The following is a 20,711-nucleotide window of genomic DNA, read 5'->3' on the forward strand; positions in this document are numbered from 1 at the left end:
TATGCTTCTAGAAACCTTAATTTTATTTGTGAATTGTAGTTTTATTATACTCAAATAAAACATATGCCAATTCACATACTATATGATAAATACATATTCTTTGATTGCTTAAGAGGGGTTATTGCCAAAGCCCAAGTATGTGCAAAATAAGCAGAACAACTTGAAATTTTAAAATAGCTTTGTGGCTGAAATCAGTGTATTAGCAAACCCTTTTTTTTCTGTGTGTTTACACACAGCGTGGCACTGGTAATCATGATTCTGGTACCTCTTCATTGCTATATGACTTAATTTTTTTCAAAAATAATTCACGACACTTAGCAAGACTGAAATGAAATTATTATAGGTTCACATTGCTAAAACCTTTTGAATTAGAATACTTCTTTAGGGAAAATAAGCCTACAAATGATATCAAGAATTATGAATATGTTTCTATCCCTTGACTCATTTAATTCCTCACTTGGAAATACACTCTAATTAAATAACACATAAAAGAAAAAGTGATGACTACAAAGCCTTCAGTGCAGCATTGTCTGTAATTGGGAGAATTAAATGATAGCTAATAGCTCAGTGGGTTATAAAACATCAAAACAATGAACTGTGATAGTGCCTTTGAAAGCAAATGTACGATGTTAATACAGAAACCTGGGGCACTCTGTGACACAGTGTTCAGTGAACAAAATAAACAGAGAGAATAAATGGGAATGAAGAGTAACATAATAAATTTAACCCAGCTATGTGAGAAACTACATTAAATATAAATGCTCTTAATATTACACCTGAAAACAAAGACTGTTAACCTGGATAACAAACGACACACTACATACTTTTTCCAGGAGGAAAATCAGAAGGTCAGCTCATTAGATATCAAAGAAGACAGATAACACTTAGTACTACTACATGATTTTTAAAAAGTAAACTATTGGCACGCTGTGACTAGATAGAAATATCCTTCTGTTCATATCATATTTACTGATGAAATATTAAAGTCAAAATTTGAGGTCAAAAACAAAGCAAGAATGTCAGCACTTACTACTAATACGTGTCAGTCTGGGACTGGAGTTGTAATCATTACAATCAAGCAAGACAAAGAGATGAAGATTTTAATAACTGTAAAATTTATAACTGTGTATAAATAATTTGGTTACATACACTAAGCATCTGAAAGAATTTTTAAACAAATTATAACAGTTGATGAATGAATACATTAAGGTTGCCGGATACTATGTCATTATAAAAATAAGTTGTGCTTGTATATACTAGTAACAAGCAATCTGAAAATTAATTACTTTTTATAATAACATCAAAAATAATTCTTACAATCTAATTGTGAAAAAAAATATTTAAGCTGAAAAGTACGCATTAACGCTAAGACATAGTAAAGATATAAGTACATAGAGTTATATTAAGTTTGAGAATTAGACAATAAATTTCCATATAAAAATCACCATTTTTGTTGTAATTAATGAACTGATTATAAAATTAGTATCAAAATACAAAGGACCGAGGATAGTTAAGACAACTTAAGTGAACAACTGTTTTTGTTATTCTAGGTCTCTTCTATTTCAAATGTATTTTAGGAATGTTTTCTCTAGTTTTGTGAGGTATGCTAATGATATTTTGATTCAGATTGCAATCTGTGTAACAGTTTTGAGAGTATGGCGATTTTTACTATGCTGGTTCTTCCTATCCAAGAGCAAAGGGTATCATTCTGTTTTCTGATATCCTCTTTCATCTCCTTTTTCAAGGTACTGTAGTTTTCAATGTAGAGTTCTTTTACTTCCTTCCTTAGAGTTCAAAGTGTTCCTTTCTTTTTTTTGGTTATGCTGTTGGAAAAGGTGTGGTTGCTCTAATTTCTTTCTCACTCATTTTTTTTATTTGTGTACAGGAATGCTATCGATTTTTGAATGTTGACTTTATATTCAGCTACGCAACTGAATTTGGTTAGTAAATCTACAAGCTTTTGGTAGAATTTTTAGGCTTCCTATTAGAGTATCACATCATCTGCAAATAAGACTAGTTCAGCTTCTTGCTTTACTATTTTTATTCCTTTTAGTTCCTTCTCTTGCCTAATTGCATTAGTTAATGCTTCCAGAACTATATTGAACAGCAGGGGTGACAGTGGACACCCTTGTCTTGTTATTAATTTTAGAGTGAAAACTTTCAGTTTTTATCATTTAATAGGATGTTGGCTGTTGGTTTGTCATAGAAGGTTTTTATCAGATTGGAATTGTCTTGGTTACTTTCCTGTCATTTCTGAGACAAAATACCTGATGCACAAAACTAGGGAAGGGAAGGTTTATTTAGCTTGCGGTGTTTTGGAGGTTTCAGTCCATTCTTAGCTGGCTCAAAGGCAGGGTGGTTTGGCTGAGGGGCAACCAATTGTTCATGGCAGCCACAAGCAATAAGAGTGAAAGGGCAAAAAGGGGGAAAGCATGCCTCCTTCCCTCTCTTGCACTGTATGCTGGTTCCCCAACCCTGGGCAGGAGTGGCACTCACACTATCAATCCCAGCACTGGATGATGAACCAATCACAAATGCGAGATTCAGCTGCCTCCATGATTGTATGAGGCTTGGGGTGGGGGGAGTCATCCAAACACAAGTCATAACAGGAATATAGACCATCTATTCCAATTTTTTGAATAGTTTTTATCATGAATGGGTGTTGGAAATTGTCAGACACTTTTTCTGCATCTCTTGAGATGATCATATGATTTTTGTCCTTGGCTCTGTTGATTTTCTTAATAAGGTTGGGTAGGTGCTTATCAATTTTATTTATTCTTTCAAAGAACCAACTCTTTGATTCATTGATTTTTTGGATTGTTTTCTTAATCTCTATTGCATTAACTTCTACTCTGCTTTTATGATTTCCTCCCTTCTTTTGGCTTTGAGCTTGACTTGCTCTTCTTTTTCTAGCTGTTTGAGATGTAGCATCAGGTTATTGATTTGTATTCATTCTGTTTTCCTGATGTGGGAACTTAGTGTGATAAATTTTCCCCTGAGGAATGCTTTCATTGCATCCCACAGATTCTGATAAGTTGTATTTGTATTTTCATTTGCTTGTAGGTATTGTTTAATTTCTTCTTTAATTTCCACTGTGACCCACTGATTGCTCAAGAGAATATTATTCAATTTCCATGTGTTTGTGGGATTTTTGAAGTTTCTTTTATCATTAATTTCTAGTTTCATGGCACTATGATCTGATATCATGCATGGGATAATTTCAACTCTTTTTCATTTATTTAAATATGTTCTGTGGGCTAGTATATGGTCTATTTTAGAGAATGTCCCATGTACTGCTGAGAAGAATGTATATTCTGATGTTGTTGGATGGAACACTCTGTATATGTCTATCAAATCCATTTGTTCACAGGTGTGATTCAGTTCTGTTATTTCTTTGCTGATTTCCTGTTTGGTTGATCTGTCCTTTGGTGTCAATGGTGTGTTAAGGTCTCCTGTTATAATTGTGTTATTGCTTATTTGATTTTTCATTTCTATTAGTACTTGCTTCATATAACTGGGTGCTCTGGAATTTGGTGCATATATATTTAAGATTGTTATCTCTGCCTCTTGAAGTTTTCCCCTAACCAATACATAGTGACCTTCTTTATCTCTTAGGGTCATTCTTGGTTTGAAGTTCACATTGTCTGCAAACAGAATAGCTATCCCCACCTTTTTTTCCAGCTCCTGTTGCACGAAGTATTGTTTTCCATCCTTTGACTTTCAGTCTGTGAGTTTCCTTTTGGGTTTATATGGGTTTCTTGTAGACAGCATATGGTTGGATGTTGTTTCTTGATCCATTCTGCCAGTCTGTTTCTTTTAATTTGTGAATTGAAATCATTTACATTAATGGTTATAACTGTTATATGTTGGTTTATTGTTGACATGTTATCTTTCTGCTGTTGCATCTTTATCTCTCTGTTCTACTTAATTGTCTGCCTTGCTCAGTGGTTTTTTTCCTATGTGTATCTAATCTGTCTTTCAGTATTCTTTGCAGGGTTGCTGTGATCATGAAATTCTTCAGCTGTTCTTTGTCATGGAAGTATCTTATTTCTCCATCGATTTTGAAGGACAGTTTTTCTGGGTACATTAGTCTAGGTTGGAAATCATTTTCCTTTAGGATCGGAAATACTTCACTCCATGCTCTTCTTGACTTTATTGTTTGTGCTGAGAAGTCTGCTGTGATTCTGATAGGTTTTCCTTTATAGGTGATCTGTCTCGTCTAACAGTTTTTAATATTCTGTTTTTATGTTGGATTTCTGGGATGGTGATTATTATATGTCTGGGTATAGCTTTATTTTGGTTATGGCTATTTGGAGTTCTGTATGCTTCACTAATCCTAATGTCAGTTTCCATTCTCACGTTTGGGAAATTTTCAGCTATTACCTCTGTAAATAGTCTCTTGATATCATTTGTGTTGTCCCCTTCTTTTTCAATTTTCCCTCTCAATCTTATGTTGTTTTTCTTTGAATCATCTTGCAGCTGTTGAATTGTTATTTTCTGATTCCTTGTTATTTTTAAGAGCTCTTTCCTGTTCACTAGCTGCAATCTTGTCTTCAAGATCTGAAATTCTATCTTCACTTTCATTTAGGCGGTTTTGAAAACTTTCAATGGAGTTTTTGATTTCCTGTATTTCTCTTTGAATCTGCTTTATGTATTCTGTTTGTTTCTTATATTGTTCATCCAGGGATTCTGTCTTTTTGTTTTGTCCTCTGATTTTTAAACTGTGTCTTCTTTAGATGTGTTCAGCATCTCTTTCATTACTTTTATCACTTGTTCTTTTATCTGGGAGATTATTTCTAGTCTGAATTTCTTTAAAGCTTCCCAGAGTTGCTTCTTTATTTCAGTTACTATTATTTCAGGTATTTCATGTGTATGGCATATATTTTCTTCTATGTACATGGCTCCTAGGCTTTCTTGGGATGGACTAGATGTTTGTAATTGCATTTTGGTCTTTCATTTTGTCATTTTCCTATATTTCTTTGTTTTAAGTGTTGTTCCAAAGCTTCACCTGGGCGTGTTGGAAATCATCTCCTATGTCCTGGGCTCCTGGGACTCCTCTGGTAGTGCAGCTCCCTGTATTGAAAGAAGGTCACTGGGCACAGCCTAGGCAGGCCCAAAATCTGCCAAGTGTAGGCCAGAGTGGCTGCAAGCTGGGTGGGTCCCTGACCGCTGGGAGCAAGGATCTCAAACTCTCCCAGAGCTCAGATGGTGTGCAGGAACCCACCTCCTCTGGCAGTAAAGCTCCCTGGATTGAAAGAAGGTCACTGGGCACGGCCCAGGCAGGCCTTAAACCTCCTCTGGCAGTGCAGCTCCCTCCTCTGGCAGCAAAGCTCCCCAGATTTGGCTCTGTTGATATAATGTATTACATTTTTTGATCTGCATATGTTGAAAAATTCCTGCATCTCTGGGATGAATCCTATGTGGGCATTATACATAATCTTCTGGATGATTTGCTTCATTCTGTTTGCCAATATCTTATTGAGAATTTTTGAAATTATGTTCATTATAGAGATTGGCCTATAACTCTTTTTTGAATGGGTTTGTTGGAAGCTCACATTGTCTGCAAATAGAATAGCTACCCCTGCTTTTTTCTGGATTACTGTTACATGGAGTATTCTTTTCCATTCTTTGATTTTCAGTATATGAATTTCTTTTCAAGCTAAATGTGTTTCTCATATGTAGCATATTGTTGGATCTTGTTTCTTGACCCATTATCCAGTCTCTTTCTTTGGTAAATACCCTGATGCTCATAACTGATATATATATTGGCTTAACCTTGTCATATTATTTTCCTGCTGTTGTTTCGCTGTTTTTCCTCACTTTATGATTGCTTATCTTGCCTTCTTTCTATTGGTGTTCTTGAGATTTTGGTCTTCATTATCTTTCTAAAATATCCTTCAGAAATATTCTTCAGTTGTTTTTGTCATGAAAGTATCCTAGTTCTACACTGATTTTGAAAGATACTTTTGTAGGATACATATATCTGGGTTGGGGATTTTTTTTATTTCAGGAACTGAAATGCTTTACTCCAAGCTGTCTTTGAGTTACGGTATTGTGTTGAGAAGTCTCATGTGATCCTGATGGGTTTTCCTTGGTAGGTGATTTTTTTCTTTTCTCTAGTTGCTTTTAATATTCTGTTCTCAGACTTAATTTCTAGAATATTGATTTTTATGTACCTTGGTGTATGTTTATTTTAGTCATGCCTAACTGGAGTTCTATATGCCTCACTTATTTATATCTCAAATTCTTTTTCCACGTCTGAGACATTTCTGCCATTGGTTCTGTGAGCAGCTTTTTTATGGCATTTATGCTGTATTGGCTTCTTATTGAGTCCAATCAATCTTACGTTGTTCTTTACATCATCTTGCAGCTGTTGAATTTTTTTTCATGGCCCCTTGCTATTTTTAAGGTATTATTTTCTTGGTCATTAACCTCGTTCCTGTTTTCTCAATCTGATAGTCTCTCCTTGTCTTCACTATAACTTCAATGATATTTTTAATCTCCTATATACCTATTTGAATCTGTATCATGGTTTCCATTTCTTTTCTATGTTGGCCATTCATGGTTTCCATCATTTTAGTTTTGTATTTTAAAGAGGATAAAACAGAATAAAACCAATCAAAACAAACCAGTGTAAAAGATATAGGACTTGAAAACATTACGAGATCAACAATAGCTACCATAATGCCTTTTGATGTCTTCAAAATAGCTGCAGATAATTTCAGATATAGTGAAAATCAAATAGAACAGAATAAAATAGAAATAAAAGCAAAACAATGAATACAATAAAGGACAAAACAAGCCTATAGTAAATCCAAAATTGCTACTATAATATATCTTACTGTCTTTGAGATAGCTGCTCCCACCATCAGATTTAACATAATCAAACAAAACAAAAGAGAATAAAACCTATCCCAACAAAACAATGGAAATGATATAGGACTTCCAAAACAAGACCACAGGGGGTCAACAATGGTTACAACCCTCAGAAGGAAATTGTCCCCTAGATGCCACACTCTGTACCACTATCCTCTGAACTCATGAACAGACCACTGGCCCTAGACCTGCAATGTTAGTGAAACAACAAAGCACCACCGCATCCAATTCACCTCTGTAGCTATCATCACAGCCTGTGTTCTCCAGATAAGCCAGTCACTTACGGTGGGGGTAGGGGTTGGTGCTTCTTTTTTGCCAGTCTGAGTACCAGAAGGGGCGGGGGTCTGTCTGTTCAGTCCGGCGGTGGCCCACGCATGGTGCTGGTTCTCAGACTGGGCTTGCTTCCTGGTGCAGCCTTTTTCTTTCTACCCCAGGTCCATAAATGGTGCTGACTCACAGCGGGAGGCAGGGGTCTGTCTGTTCCAGTCTGGCAGCTGTCTATGCATGGCACTGCTTCTCAGATCCATCACTTCCTTAAGTTCTTCTGAGTTGTTTTTCTTTTGTTATGTGTTTACTTTAGATTCATTGAACAAGTCCTTTGTTTTGATTTTGTTTCTTTTTTTACCTGAGAGATTATTTTCTCTTACTTACATTCATCATTTTTCTTTTTTTATATCTGCTGCTACCATTTCAGAAAATGCAGGTGGTCCACTTCTGATTTCCTATGGACTTATCCTTGGTGGGGTGGAGGTCTACAGTTGCATTTTGTTTCTGTGTCTAGTCACTTTCTATTATTTTATTTAAGTATGATGCTTATAAATTTCTTATAGTAAACAGTTTTATCACTAGTAGTAAGGCTGCCCTAAGAATTGTCTGTTGTTCAGAGATATCTTCTAGGTGTAGGTAGTTTTTGGTCTTTGCGTCTGTCCCAAGACCCTATCTTCCCAATTTATTAGGGATAACATATTGCTAAATATTTGTACTGGACTATGGTGATGGTTATGAACCAGACTTTCACAATGTTGTCATATAAGAGAAAACAACTGGTTACAACAAGTATGACATCCCAGTTAAAGAAATACAGTTAGTAAATAACAAAAGCATCAAGCCCAGCCTAGAAACTGACACAGTGCGGTAACTATTAATTTAGTACCTTTAACCAAAGGGACAAGATCTACAGTTGTATAACAAAATCCAATGTAAGTGAGGAGCATCTGTGCAAAGTGTTTCCCCTCAATTGAGTAATTTTACCCTATGGTGAGTGTTGTAGTCAGGGATTTTCAAGGCGAACAAGACAATACAGGACAAATAATTGATAGTATTATTTATAATGGTCATCCATGGAGTTCAATACAAAGAAAGTACAAGAAATCTGTCAACAGACTAAAGACCTAAAGAGTCCAGCTGAGGGCCTGGATCCCAGCTGAGGGCCTGGATCCCATGCCTGAGTGTAGCTGAAGACCTAGAACCCATGACAATAACTCCTGTGAGTCCAGCTGGAGGCCTAGAGCCCACAACAATGACTCATGCAAATCTGTTTCACAGATTTGTGCTGGGAAGGCCCCAAGGTCACCAGTGGAAGCCAGAAAGTTTGTGCCAGTGGAGTGAAGGATCTGGCCCAGGGTTGTGCACTAAAGGAAGCAATGTTCAAAGTAAAACCCAGAGCTCCCTCGAAAATACCACACCTATCCTCAGCGACAATGAGATCTCAAGCTCCTCTGATGACATGAACAGCAAAGGTCTTATCAGGAAGCCAGCATGTCAAGCATCTCCTGGAGATTGAGTAGCACACCATCTTTCCCTTGAGCCAGGAAGTGATGCTCAGCGTAAGAACCAAAGCTCCTCCAAAGTGAACCACAGCCATTCTCTGCAGCAAAAAGGTCCTGGGCTCTCTGACAATAAGAACAGCCAAGTTCACATCAGGAAAAAAGTTGACAAGCTCCTCAAGGAGAACCCACAGCAATAAGAGGACCAACAGCACCAAACAACTCTCCCTCTCCAGATCTCCCTTTTATGTCGGCAACAAAGCCCAGGTGGGCATCTACACACAGCACTATGCTGATTCAGTTCAGCTGGCGGTTAAGTTGACTATCAGTTTTCAATTCACCGCAATGGAAAAATTTAAGAGAGGGGACAAAACAGAGAAAAATGAAAGAAATATAGAAGAAGCAAGGTTAGAGGACAAAATACGAATGTACAAGCTTTGGGAAACTGGAGAAGAGGGAAGAAGAGAATGAAGGAGAAATCATAACATTATGAAGTGAACCAGAAAGATTAGAGAAAATGTCCACTCACGAAAATATAAAGAGAGATAGTTGAGGAAAGAAAGAAGATACATTGAACAGAATAAAATGAAAGAAAAACCTAAACAACCTAAAAAATAAAACAGAAAGAAAATGAAAAAAGAAAAAAAGAATAAAATTCCTCTGGTGCCCACAGTTCTCTCAAGCCGCTGGTCAAAAGGCAGGAAAGGTTGTGCACTCCCCGCCTCCACTGCAGTCCCTCACCTTTGTGTGGCTAGGGATTCCAGTTAGCCACTAGGGTGCACAGCAGGAAAAAAGAGGTGGCAGCCGACCAGGGTGAGAAGGAGCAGTTTCTAGGTTCACTTGCCCCTCTGTGTGCTGGTGAAATTTGCTGCTGGGCTACGGCATCCTCTGTGTGGAGAAAGGCAAAAAGCCAAAAGGCCTTCTATCCCAAATCCACCCTGCATGGCTTGAGTTATCCCCACTCTTGTTGTCCATCAGTTTCTTGGAGACTTCCCAGTATGGCAATTCTTGCTCGGCATACTGGTGGCAGTGCCATTGGCAGCTCCGTGGGCTAGTTTGAAATTCTATAAAGTCCTGTGTCTGTGTTTAGTTTGATCTACAGGTCTCTTGTTTCAGATTGATTTTGGCATCAGGATGTATGGCCCTCCCTTGCTTGCAATGAACTGTGTTTTTAGTTGATTTTCTCTGAGTAGCTCCACTGGGGCTCCTCCTTTACTCAGTGATGTTGAGTTTACTATATTGGTGGAAGTGTAAGGTGATACAAATGCCTTGGAACACTATACTATTAAAGCCATGATTAAGCTAGGCATGGTGGTGCATGCATTTGCAAGGCTGAGGCAGGAGAATTGCTGTGAGTTCAAGGCAAGCCTGGGCTACATAGTGAGTTCAAGGCCAGCCTGTACTACATGGAGAGATCCTGTCTCAAAAAGTAAAAAACAAAACAAAACAAAGCAAAACCAAAAAACCCAGGCCTATCTTCTCTACACCATTCTTAGATTCTTAGGAGAAATGAATGTAAATACCCACCAGTAGATTTATATAAGAATATTCAGATTAGCTGTATTCATAAAAACCTCAAACTAGAAACAATCCAAAAGTCTATCAACAGAAGAAAATAAGTAGATTTTGTGTTTTTGTATAATGCACACTACAAAGCATTTTTTTTAAACGAAGAAAATGATGAACCTCTGATGCATATGCCAAAATAGACAATTTTCTGCCATTAATACTGAGCTGATGAACTTCCATAAAGCAGTAATCACTCATACTAAGCTCAAAATGAGCAGAACAGATTAATCATGAGAGTCACTGAACTGCACACTTAAAATTACTACACTTGTTGACATTATTGTATTACATATGTTAATAAAGTAAAGGAGAAAGCCAGTAGGATGTGTTTGTCTATAAGATATTTTTTCCATGCAGATGAAAGGGGCTTTAATTATCTTCACAGAGATAAAGCAGGAACCAAAGTTGTAGGAAAGTTTGAAAGTGAATAGAAGAAAAGTAGTCACAGGTGAGATTTCCATGGGGAATGAGAAGTTTGGTGACATTGGAAAACTGTAGTTTGTGGTTTTAAGATAAATGCAAACTCAAAGATTAGCTAAATGTGCTAACTGTATACATGAGTGCAGTGCGTGTGCACACACACACTCACACACACACACACATGCACTACAGTTTCTCTTCTCTCATACAGTGGGAAAGCAGTGTAATAGTGCATCCTACCTAGGATACTTATGCAATGTGATCTCACACACGTTACCTAGCTGAGCCTCAGGTGTCTCAATTATAAAATGAGTTTTTGAGTGACCACCCCACCGGAATTAAATGGAAACCTACATAAATCATTATTCTATAAAAAGCAGGTTTCAAAATTATTTCCCTGTTTTTCTTACTGGTAGGTCCTACATTTACCATCAGATCTAGAACTGTTTGGTTGACACCTTCAGAATTACAGGGTGAACCTTTTTGTGAATGTTTTTCCCCAAAATTTTTTCTGATGGATTCTCCTAGTCTTGTGGAAATGGCCCGCCTGCCTGGTATCATTTCCTGTTACTGAGTTTTCAGCATTTACTCAAGACTAGTCTCGTACAGGTTTTTAAAATTTTTTTGAAAATAGTCGTATGCTTACATTCACTGTTTGTGAGTCTAACCATCTGAAATGCTTACTGCTTATCCAGCACTAAGATTACAGTACTGCATGATTCAAACCCTTAGGAATGGATATTTCAGCTTCCAGTTCATGGCACTTTAACTTACACAAATATTTCCATGGTATAATGATATAAGTTTATTTATCCAAGTAAAACATAACCAAAACATAACTCTAAGTACCCAAATAACTGCCTTCTGTAAGTGCTAATGCCAATTGTGTCATTTGTGTTTTCTTTGTTGATTTGTTAGGACTCTTCCATGGTGAGAATGTTTCAGCCTTAGAACAACTAAGCATTTGCTAACTTGCTAGCTGTTTAGCTTTTTAGTCACTTGACTCATGGTCAAGGAGATCATATCTCTGTGTCTTTCTATGGGTTACAATTCATTACATTCTATCATTTTTCAAGCAACAATCACAGTACCAAGTTTCTGGGTATTATAAACAATCCTCCCTTTGTTTCTTCTACCTGGATACACTGAGCAACATTCCTTTCTGTGTGAGATGGGAGGAGAGCCTTCCAACTCACCCTCTTCTCTCAGCCTCTGCCAATACACCAAGGTTTTTCTATTTAATGTTAGGATAATATTGTCCCTGGTTAATGTTCCTCCATGATATCCTGGTTGTTATTGCTTAACCCTCTGTATTGGTTTGACTGTAGCTACTAATTATCACTAAATACCAAGCATTGTTCATTGTAGTTTCACATAATGCGTTCACATAATGCGGCCTAAATTCAAGCCATGGAATGCCCTGTCTAGGGACAAGATTTCTTCAATCACTTTTACTTGTGTTTATGTTTGATCATCAGAACAAATCTTTCTTGCGAACTTAGATGTCGTTTAATCCTCATGGTAACTCTATGAATCAAGCTTTATGACTTATTAAAATAAATATTGTTAGAAACTGAACCTTGAAGATATTCAAAAAAAATGTATCGAATAGTTCAACCTATAACATTGGCCCCTTGTGCTATCTTTCTGGAATAGAAAGGCCCCTCACTCTGCTGCAATGTCAATCAAAACCCAGTACCAAAGAAGGGAACGTATCATCATTCGTGGTCATGGGCATTCCCACAACACTGAGCTGTATTGTAGCAGAGGTGCTAGCACTGTCTTCTGCGAGTTACAGTTAAAGTTAAAGCACGCTTATTTGATGAGGAGAGAAGAGCAAGCATGGAAAAGAAAGCATGATGCCTGACCTGATTAGAAGGGTCAGTTTCCAGACCTAGAATTTGCCCCAAGTCAAGGGATGACAAGGTGCCCCTGTGAATAGTCTCCTGCAGAATGAGGGCGTCACTGAGCAGGAGGAGCCTCACGTTGTCTGCTTCAAACCACCTGCCAGGAAGAAATGCCCTACACTGTTCTCGGCAGATTGAGTTCCATTGTGTGCTGAAACAGGTTTTTCAAAACTTTACAAGCTTACACACTCTTGCCGTCTGCTGTGGTGTGCACCAGCTGTCTGTCATTGCAGAGCAAGCTTAACAGCTGTAACCAAAGCGAATTTACTATCTCCCAGTTCCCACAGGCCGAGTTCAGTGAGAAAGGTCTCAACTCAGCATTTCTCAAGACTAAAATGAAGGCGTCGCCCTGCTGGGCCCCTCCTGCAGCTCTGTCACCTCTTCTTGGTTCGCGTGATGGCTGGCGGGCTTCAGTTCCTGGTACCTTCAGACTGTGGTCCCTGTTCTATTGCTGGCTAGCAGCTGAAGATACTGCCAGTTCTTGAAGAACACTTCGAGTTCCTTGACACACTGTGCCCTCCACCTTCAAAAGAAAACTCCCCTGGCATCAAATCCTGCTCATGCTTTTGGTTTCTCTAGGTTCTAGGAAAGGCTTGGGTTTGTTAGTGTGTTCACCTGATTAGGTCAGGCCCACTCAACCTCCCTTTTAAGGACCTTAGTGGAGTACAGTAAGGTTAATGCCTGTAAATCTTTTTTACTGTATAATATAGCATAATTGTAGGAATCATAGCTTATTGTATTTACAGGTTCTTCCCACAGGAAACGAGATTACACAAGGGCAAAGACAACTGGGATAGTGCCACCCCGAGATTCTTGCACCACAGAAGTTAGATTAAACCAGCATGGAGTCTGCCAACCTCTATTTCGTTCTCTGCAGCATCGACTCCACGACTGGAAGAAAACCACCATAACTGCTGTTTGGGGAACTGCTGCCAGTTTCTTTTAAATCCTGAAGTTTCAATTTGTGATAAAGAGGTACCCCTTCACACACACTAATTCTAGCACTAAATATAATATTCTAGAGGTTTCCCTAAGAGTACAAATCAGATGAGAACTATTTTCATTGCTTCTGGTAAAAAATACTTCTATCAAGACATTCAAGGTGTGGTGGCGCACTCCTATAATCCCAGCACTCCGGAGGCTGAGGCCGGAGGATTGTTGCAAGTTTGAGGCCAGCCTAGGCTACAAAGTGTGGTCAAGGCAGCCTGAAATACATAGTGAGACGCTGTCTCAAAAAGACAAAAAAAAAAAAGACCAAAACCAGACTAATCATTTGGAGCAACAACTAAAATTTAATCATAATCAAGCCAAACACTTCAATCACTATATCATGCACAGATCCCAAGCCCAAGTCACTTATACTCTCACCCTGTACCTTAATAATAATGTAAAACAACTTCTCAATAGAGGAGCTCATTGTATCGCATGCTGACAGTTTCTCTCCCAAAATCCAGCTGAGAAAAATTGTTAAATATTAATTCTGTCAACTGTACAGTTATCTCTGTCTCACAGCTAGGTGTCAATTGAAGATTGACAAGCTTGCCTTCATCCAGGTTGTTAATATAAAGGTTGACAGGAGACAGCCAAGAGGGCTGGCTGTTTACTTTCAATTTTCACCTTTTCATATCAATCCCTGAGTGTTTGGGGGGTAAACAGAGGAAATGTCTTTTAATGGAGGATAAGGAACACATGGCAGCATGCGATTTAATCTAAGCACTCAAATTTTCTTATTTTTCAAATCAACCCTTCGCATACTATTTCACTTTGAAATGAAAGAATCCCAGCAATTATCATTCTGCAAGTTTTAATCAGAGAAATGGGAAATATACTTAATATCACATTTACCTAATATACATACGCCTGCATTTTTCAATTTGCACCTCATAAATGCAAAGCAAATGAACCCCTTTTTATAGCACTTTCTATATTTTGTACATGTCCTTCCCAAAACTTGTGAGTCAGGAGGGCGGCTGGCTTTATTTTCAGGTAAGCAGCAAGGTCCAAAGAGGTTCCCACCACTATGTGGCTGGCAGCAGGCTCCGCTCAGCCCCACGTCTGCTGTCCCAGAGTTCCGAGCTCCTCCACAGTTTTGCGGAAGAAAATGAACGTGAGGCCAGATGCGCTCCCATCAGTTCTCTGTTGTCTACATGGAGCAGACATTATTCCTTCTAGGGCAGCTCCTACTTGGCATTTTCACATCTAGGCAGTGGTTGTCTATGTAGGTCAGGAATGCGGACACAATGGTTGAGCCAGACAGCTGATGAGGGTAGAGGCAGCCCTTTCGATCAGTGGGGCCAGCGTGAGGACCTTCTGCAGAAAAGGATTGCTGTGAGTACATGTCACCAGGGAGGAACCTGGAGCAGAGGCTGTCCGACACAGTGTACCTCCAGGCGTACCCAAATGAGAAGAGACAGAAGACCTCTTCTCCCGAGAAGCACTGGTGGGAAACATCTGATCCTTTGCTATGAAATTTGTTGGAACAGGAGAGAATCTGTGCATACCTCCACACACACAGGCACGCATGCACCCACACACACAGGCACACATGAACACACACACGCACACATGGGCACGTACATGCATACACATATACAGGAAAGAGTCCATAGGCCCGTAAATGTGGGAAGTGCAGATCCTACAGAGAACTGTGATGTGTCTGAGACCCTGAGCAGCCCTGTGGTTCCTGCCTACCTTTTCCCCGTTATATTTCTCAAACCTAAGTGACAAGGAAAAAAAATGAAGACTTTTAGAAAACCAAAGAAGATCTTTCCAGAAAATCTCTTGACAATTCTGTTGCATAGAAGATATTTTTGGAAAATATATGTCTATTCATTTAATTCTCACCACAATGTCAGATAATACTGGGTCTGACTGTCACACATGCCCACGAATGCAAGCAGAAGAACTGGCCACACTGATCTGGACAGCGGCCCAGTCAGCCCTTGACCACAGTCATTTCGCACCCATCCGGGCTGTTGGCTCCAGGACCTGTGCTCTGAAGTGTCCTGGGGTTGCCTGCCTTCCGGGAAGCTCAAGAGAAGATGAGAAAAGTTGTCCGCGAGAGGGGCAAGCTTTCAGGAAAAGAAAAAAGAAAAGGAGTCAACCAGACATTGTGCATGCACTTGAATTCCAGAGCTCTACAAGGCTGAGGCAGGAAGGCTGCAAGTTTCCATCCCACCCGAGCAATTTTGCAAAACCTCATCACAAAATAAAAAATTAAACAGTGGGGTGGACATGTGCCTTGAAGCAAAAACCCTAGGTTCAACCCCTAGTACAGAAAACAACATAAAACAAAAACCAAAGGGAAAGGACACCCTCAGAGCTAGACCATAGTGGGGAAGGTGGGCTTGGGTTGGGTAGGTTGGGAAGAAAATTGAGGTCTGTACCGCTGAGGCTGTCCCGCAGGTAGAGTGAAACACTTCATGTGTCCAGGACTGGAACTTTAGCTGCCCACCCCTCTCCCCCCAGGAATCAGGTCCTGTGAACAGGAGGCAGGAATGTTGCTAGAGTCCACTGTAGAAACGAATACAACGCTTTATATCGCTGAGCTCAGCAAAACCACCTGAGACTGCGCTTGAATAATTCACGTGCCTTCCTGTGTGCTCAGCTTCCCCCTGGGTGTTTGATTGAAGGAATTTATTATTTGCTCCAACAGTGTCTACTTCTCACCCGAGACCCTCTCACAGCATCCCAGGTGACTGTTCCTTTGGAAGATGAATGCAAGTAGAAGTCAGGTGGGGCAGAGGGGAACCTTCGGGGAACAAAGAGCTGCAAGAGTCACAGATTGCCAGCAGCCAAGCAGGAACTGAGCCGTGCCCAGGTTTGTGCCCAGGTTTATTTTGACCTACTGATTGTTTTTAAAAATTAATTTCTAAAATCCACAGTTGGACTACATCATTGGAAAGCCTGAATGTCTGGCTTCTCTTCAAAATGCTGCAGATCTGACCACCCTGAGCTGCTGGCTTGCAGGAGCTGAGTCACACTTTCCACTGTGCACAGGGGCCACCTGAGTTCCCACGGGCCCATCTGACCTTCGGGTCACCTAATCAGGTGCAGTAGGATTTGCCTCTGTACTCTCGGTGCAAGAGGAAGGTTTGTGAAACAGAAATCCACAGCCGGCTCCACTGCCCCGGAGTTCCCTGAGTGGGAGGACAGTGTGGTGAGATCCCAGAGTGTTTTGGTGGATGTTTCTGGAAGCGCTTGGTCACTCACAGAAAATAAGGAAAGAAGGAAGGACCTGGGATGCCAGCTCTGTCTCTGAGATCAGGAGAGTAACGGAGCCTCACAGCACCACATCTCGTTAGCAAAGAGGAAAGATCAACACAGGGTTTTTCTGAATATTCATCTACATGTTCAAAATACACAGCTTACTCAGCAGTAAGCACAGGTAAATAGATTTTTAAAAAACCCTTTAGTTTGAAAATTGTAAGCGCTGTTCCAGCACAGAGCTCTGCATGACATAATAATGCACAAATATGGGCCACGTTTGTAATGTTAAATCCAGCAGCAACATTAAAGAAGTAAAAACAAGTGGATAGAATTAATTTTCCCAGCTGATTCTATTCAATACAGTCTATCTAAAATAACGGCATTTCATTATGTAACCCATATGAAAATCAGTCATAGGATAGTTTCCATTTTTCATAAAGTTCATCAAATGTGGTAAGTGTCTTACACATACAGCAGATTTCAATTTGGACCTGCTGTTTTCCAGTTCTCAGAAACCACAGACAGCCAGGGGCTGCCTTACTGGACCACACAGCTACAGATGCAATCTGCATTGTATTACATGTTTTGCTTAAATTAACTGAAGAGGCTAGATGGTGAGAGCAGGTGTGGATCTCCTGAAGCACTCACAGGTAATGGGAGGTCAGACAGGACACAGACACAAGAGCCAAGTCCTCTCAGCTCTCTTCACCCCCCCAGCCACCCACTGTCCCTTCCCGTGTCCTTTTCTCATTGCCTAACTGGGAACCGCCTTGCGGTGTGGGCAGCCTGGCAGGTGAAGGGGCAAGGAGTGGCTGTATTCCCAGCCTGTCCTTTGCAGACTAATGACCCATGGCAAGTTACTTAATCTCCCTGGTCTCAGATTTCTTCCTATGAAATACAATTAGCTCCTTCATTACTAAGTTCTGAGGATTAAATCCTAAATGCAAACTCCTTACCACCAAATAGACACCGTAAGAGTTTTGTTTTTAATGATTATTTTTTAAGATATATAAACATTTGAAAGAAGTGTCAGCAGGAAAAAAGAATCAAAGATGTGAGAATTTCTTTTTAATATGTGCTAAAATTCCAGGCCATGCATTTATTTCTTTAGTACTCAGTGTTCAGTTTCTCCTGGTGTTATTGAAAAGCATGAGCCCAGCCCAAAGCATCTTAAGCTCCGGTTATGCAGGCACAGCAGAAGAGTTAGACAAAGAAAGCATTTCCACTGCCACCAGTTACATGGTGAAATTCTATGTCCAATTACACTGTGACCTAGATAATAAGGAGATACACACAGAGGAGCACCATATGACAATGCACTCCGACGGCCTCTGCAGTTGTCTAGGAAGCATCACCTGGGCCGCCATCTATGGGGATGGCGAGAGCTCTACTCAGAGGACACAGTGTCCTCAGCACTTAGACTCTCCCCCTCAGAATGATTGTGTCTTGCAACCCTCACAAAGCCCTACCAGACTTCAACTTTTCCACATCCCAGGAGAGCATCAGCAGAGCTGCAGTCTGTCCTCTCATCTACCTACGTGTTTAGCACAGTTCACAGACTTGGGAAAACCAGTGAAAAGAAGAGGACACTCACCAGCTCATTCTCTTCTCCTTGGTTAAGCAAAGCCCGGTGCTCCTTCTGACTGTTCCCTTCCATTTAGAGCAGTCTGGTCAGGGTACCTGGTGGCCAGCTCCTTAGGGAAATGTTAAAACCACCCGTGTGTCCTTGAACTCAGTCGCTGCTTGTCACTGCTGTTCTCAAGTGCTTGTAAAATCTATTGGCACACAACCTCACTTATTACACCAACAGTGGAAAGAGGAAATCCTCTCCTCAGCTTAACAGACCTCAGGATTGGTCTGTTAATCTATCTGCTTGATGCGTATTTTTCTTCCTTGTGTTTATTTACTAAGCTAGATGTGAGTGCTTCCAAATTTAAGGAAGGGTAGGAAAAAATTGTTGAGCTAGAAAGATAAATAAGTTCACATGCTGTCCATAAATGTCTCAGCCAATGAATGGGAGGGAAGACTCTACTAAAAACCTGAGGAAAAAAAGGATTAACCAGTGAATGTTACATAAAACTCTGTAGAAAAAAAAATAATAATGAGCCCACAGTAAGGTTGGCAACGAGAACTGATGGAAGGGAGGCTGGCTCATGACAGAGCATCAGGAATCCTTCTGGAATCAGAAAATCCAGATTTCTAATCCCTGCATGTCTGACAACCTTATAAAAATATCACTTAAAGTCTGAGTTTCAGGTATCTACTATATGAAATGTCAATAATAATTATAAGGTTGAGAGAAAGATATAAGATGATATTTATAAAAGGCCAACTGTAATCTCTGTGACACTCAGTAAGAGATAAGTAATCATCGTTAACACTATTCAAGAAAAGAGATACTTTTAAAAGTAAACTATAATAATAAATTCACTTGTTTTACTTTCCCTTTACAATGTCCCTTAAGAGTTTGCCAAAAGGTTTCAAATAAATGAAGTATAGAGAAGGGAAGGTCTAGAAAGGCTATTAAGGATACAAGCCAAATCTTCACATCTATTAATAACCATTGAATTTGATATTCTCATGAAAAATAAGAAACCAGGTCATGCTAGTGTTAAATTGTTTGTGTTAAAAACTTGTTATTTTTTTACTATTTGTGCCCACTGCATTCAATGAAATATTTGCCATTTTGACCATGGTAAAAAATTTACTTGGAGTAAAATCTCTAAAAGGACAGTATTTGATTCTTTCCATTTGCCGATGTTGCCTTTGGTTGCCCTCGGTAGGCATACTGTCTATCAGGGCACACAGTAAAGTCAAAGTGGTGCCCAGCAAAAATCATGAGTTGGATGAGGATACCACAAGATCTATACACAATTCTCAGCTCTTCATGTCAGGAAGGCTACTGAGGTTTCCATACTGAAGAGATCCATGCTACCACCAATGTTGCCATCAAATCTATAGAAGGCCTTAGGTCTGGAAAAAAGAGTTCTGGTCTCAGTAAAGTTCAGTTAAAGACCCATCATTCTGTTTTTAGCCATCTACTATCTACTCAGATTTCTTGCTAAAACGTCAGTTCAGTCTTGGACAACATGATGTCAACTAAATGTACTAAGGACGACTCGTGATTTATATGGAAGTAGGCATGAGACAATGAATTAAACAATAAAATACAAGCAAAAGACAGCTCAAGACAAGGGTTTTGTGGAAAAGATGATTCAGTGGCTGAAAGAGGAAGGACATTTTTGTTTGTGTGTTTGTTTCCTATTCTTTCTTTCTTCCTTTGAAAATTCATCTGTGGATACAATGGGGATTATATAGATTAGGAGCAGAGGGAATGTCTCCACCTCTAGTCCATGATGCCTATTAAAGGAAGACCTAGTGGGCATGGTGGAGTGGATTAGAACTGTGCCTCACCTTCCAGTTTGGCAGAGACAAGTTTCCTAACCCCCACTTTCTATGGTTTAAAGGGAAACAAATAGTTGTTCAATCCAATTTCACTGTCTTCTCTGGAATTCAAATTCTTGCCATTTGCTCTGTTGACCACTGGAGGGTTACTAAAGCCTTCTGCTACATGAACACTGGTGAGCATCTACACCAGTGAGACAGCTGTCTGCAGTAATGGTTTTCAGTGGTGTAACGTGGTGAAAGTGTGGTCTAAGTTTGTGGTGGTAAGAGATCGTTAGTGGAGCAGTGGAAGCAGCGTGTCTTCTTTGCAGTGCTTTAGTGAACCTGGTTCTTTCCATCTGTGCCTCCACCTTCTTCAGCGTGTGGTTTCCAAGGCTACTGTGGTGTTATGAGAATTTGAACCTGTGAAAATTAGGAAGTGAAAATTTCTAGGAGCCAATCCTAGAAGACGTACTTTGAACTTATGCTAAAGATTGGCTACAACTCAGTCAGATGACCACACTGACCTGCAAATTTGGCTCAGCATATGATCTACATTATACCAGGCAGAAAAAGAAGT

The 20,711-nt window shown here is 39.7% G+C and overlaps 1 protein-coding gene across 2 annotated transcripts in view; it reads right to left on the reverse strand.

Moving 5' to 3' along the window:
• Positions 1-18,695, reverse strand: part of Atp13a5 (ATPase 13A5) — a 117,713-nt gene extending 99,018 nt beyond the window's left edge. For both annotated transcript variants that reach the window (XM_013160389.3, XM_003476950.5), the window contains exon 1: positions 18,342-18,695. In XM_013160389.3, coding sequence (XP_013015843.1) covers positions 18,342-18,404 — 63 coding nt within the window. In that variant the 5' untranslated portion in view covers positions 18,405-18,695. The remainder of the gene's footprint in view (positions 1-18,341) is intronic.
• Positions 18,696-20,711: the final 2,016 nt, after the last annotated feature.

Source organism: Cavia porcellus, unplaced genomic scaffold (genome assembly GCF_034190915.1).
Source record: "Cavia porcellus strain 051 isolate PalLab524CR breed Dunkin Hartley unplaced genomic scaffold, mCavPor4.1 scaffold_14, whole genome shotgun sequence".
Classification (NCBI taxonomy): Eukaryota; Metazoa; Chordata; class Mammalia; order Rodentia; family Caviidae; genus Cavia; species Cavia porcellus.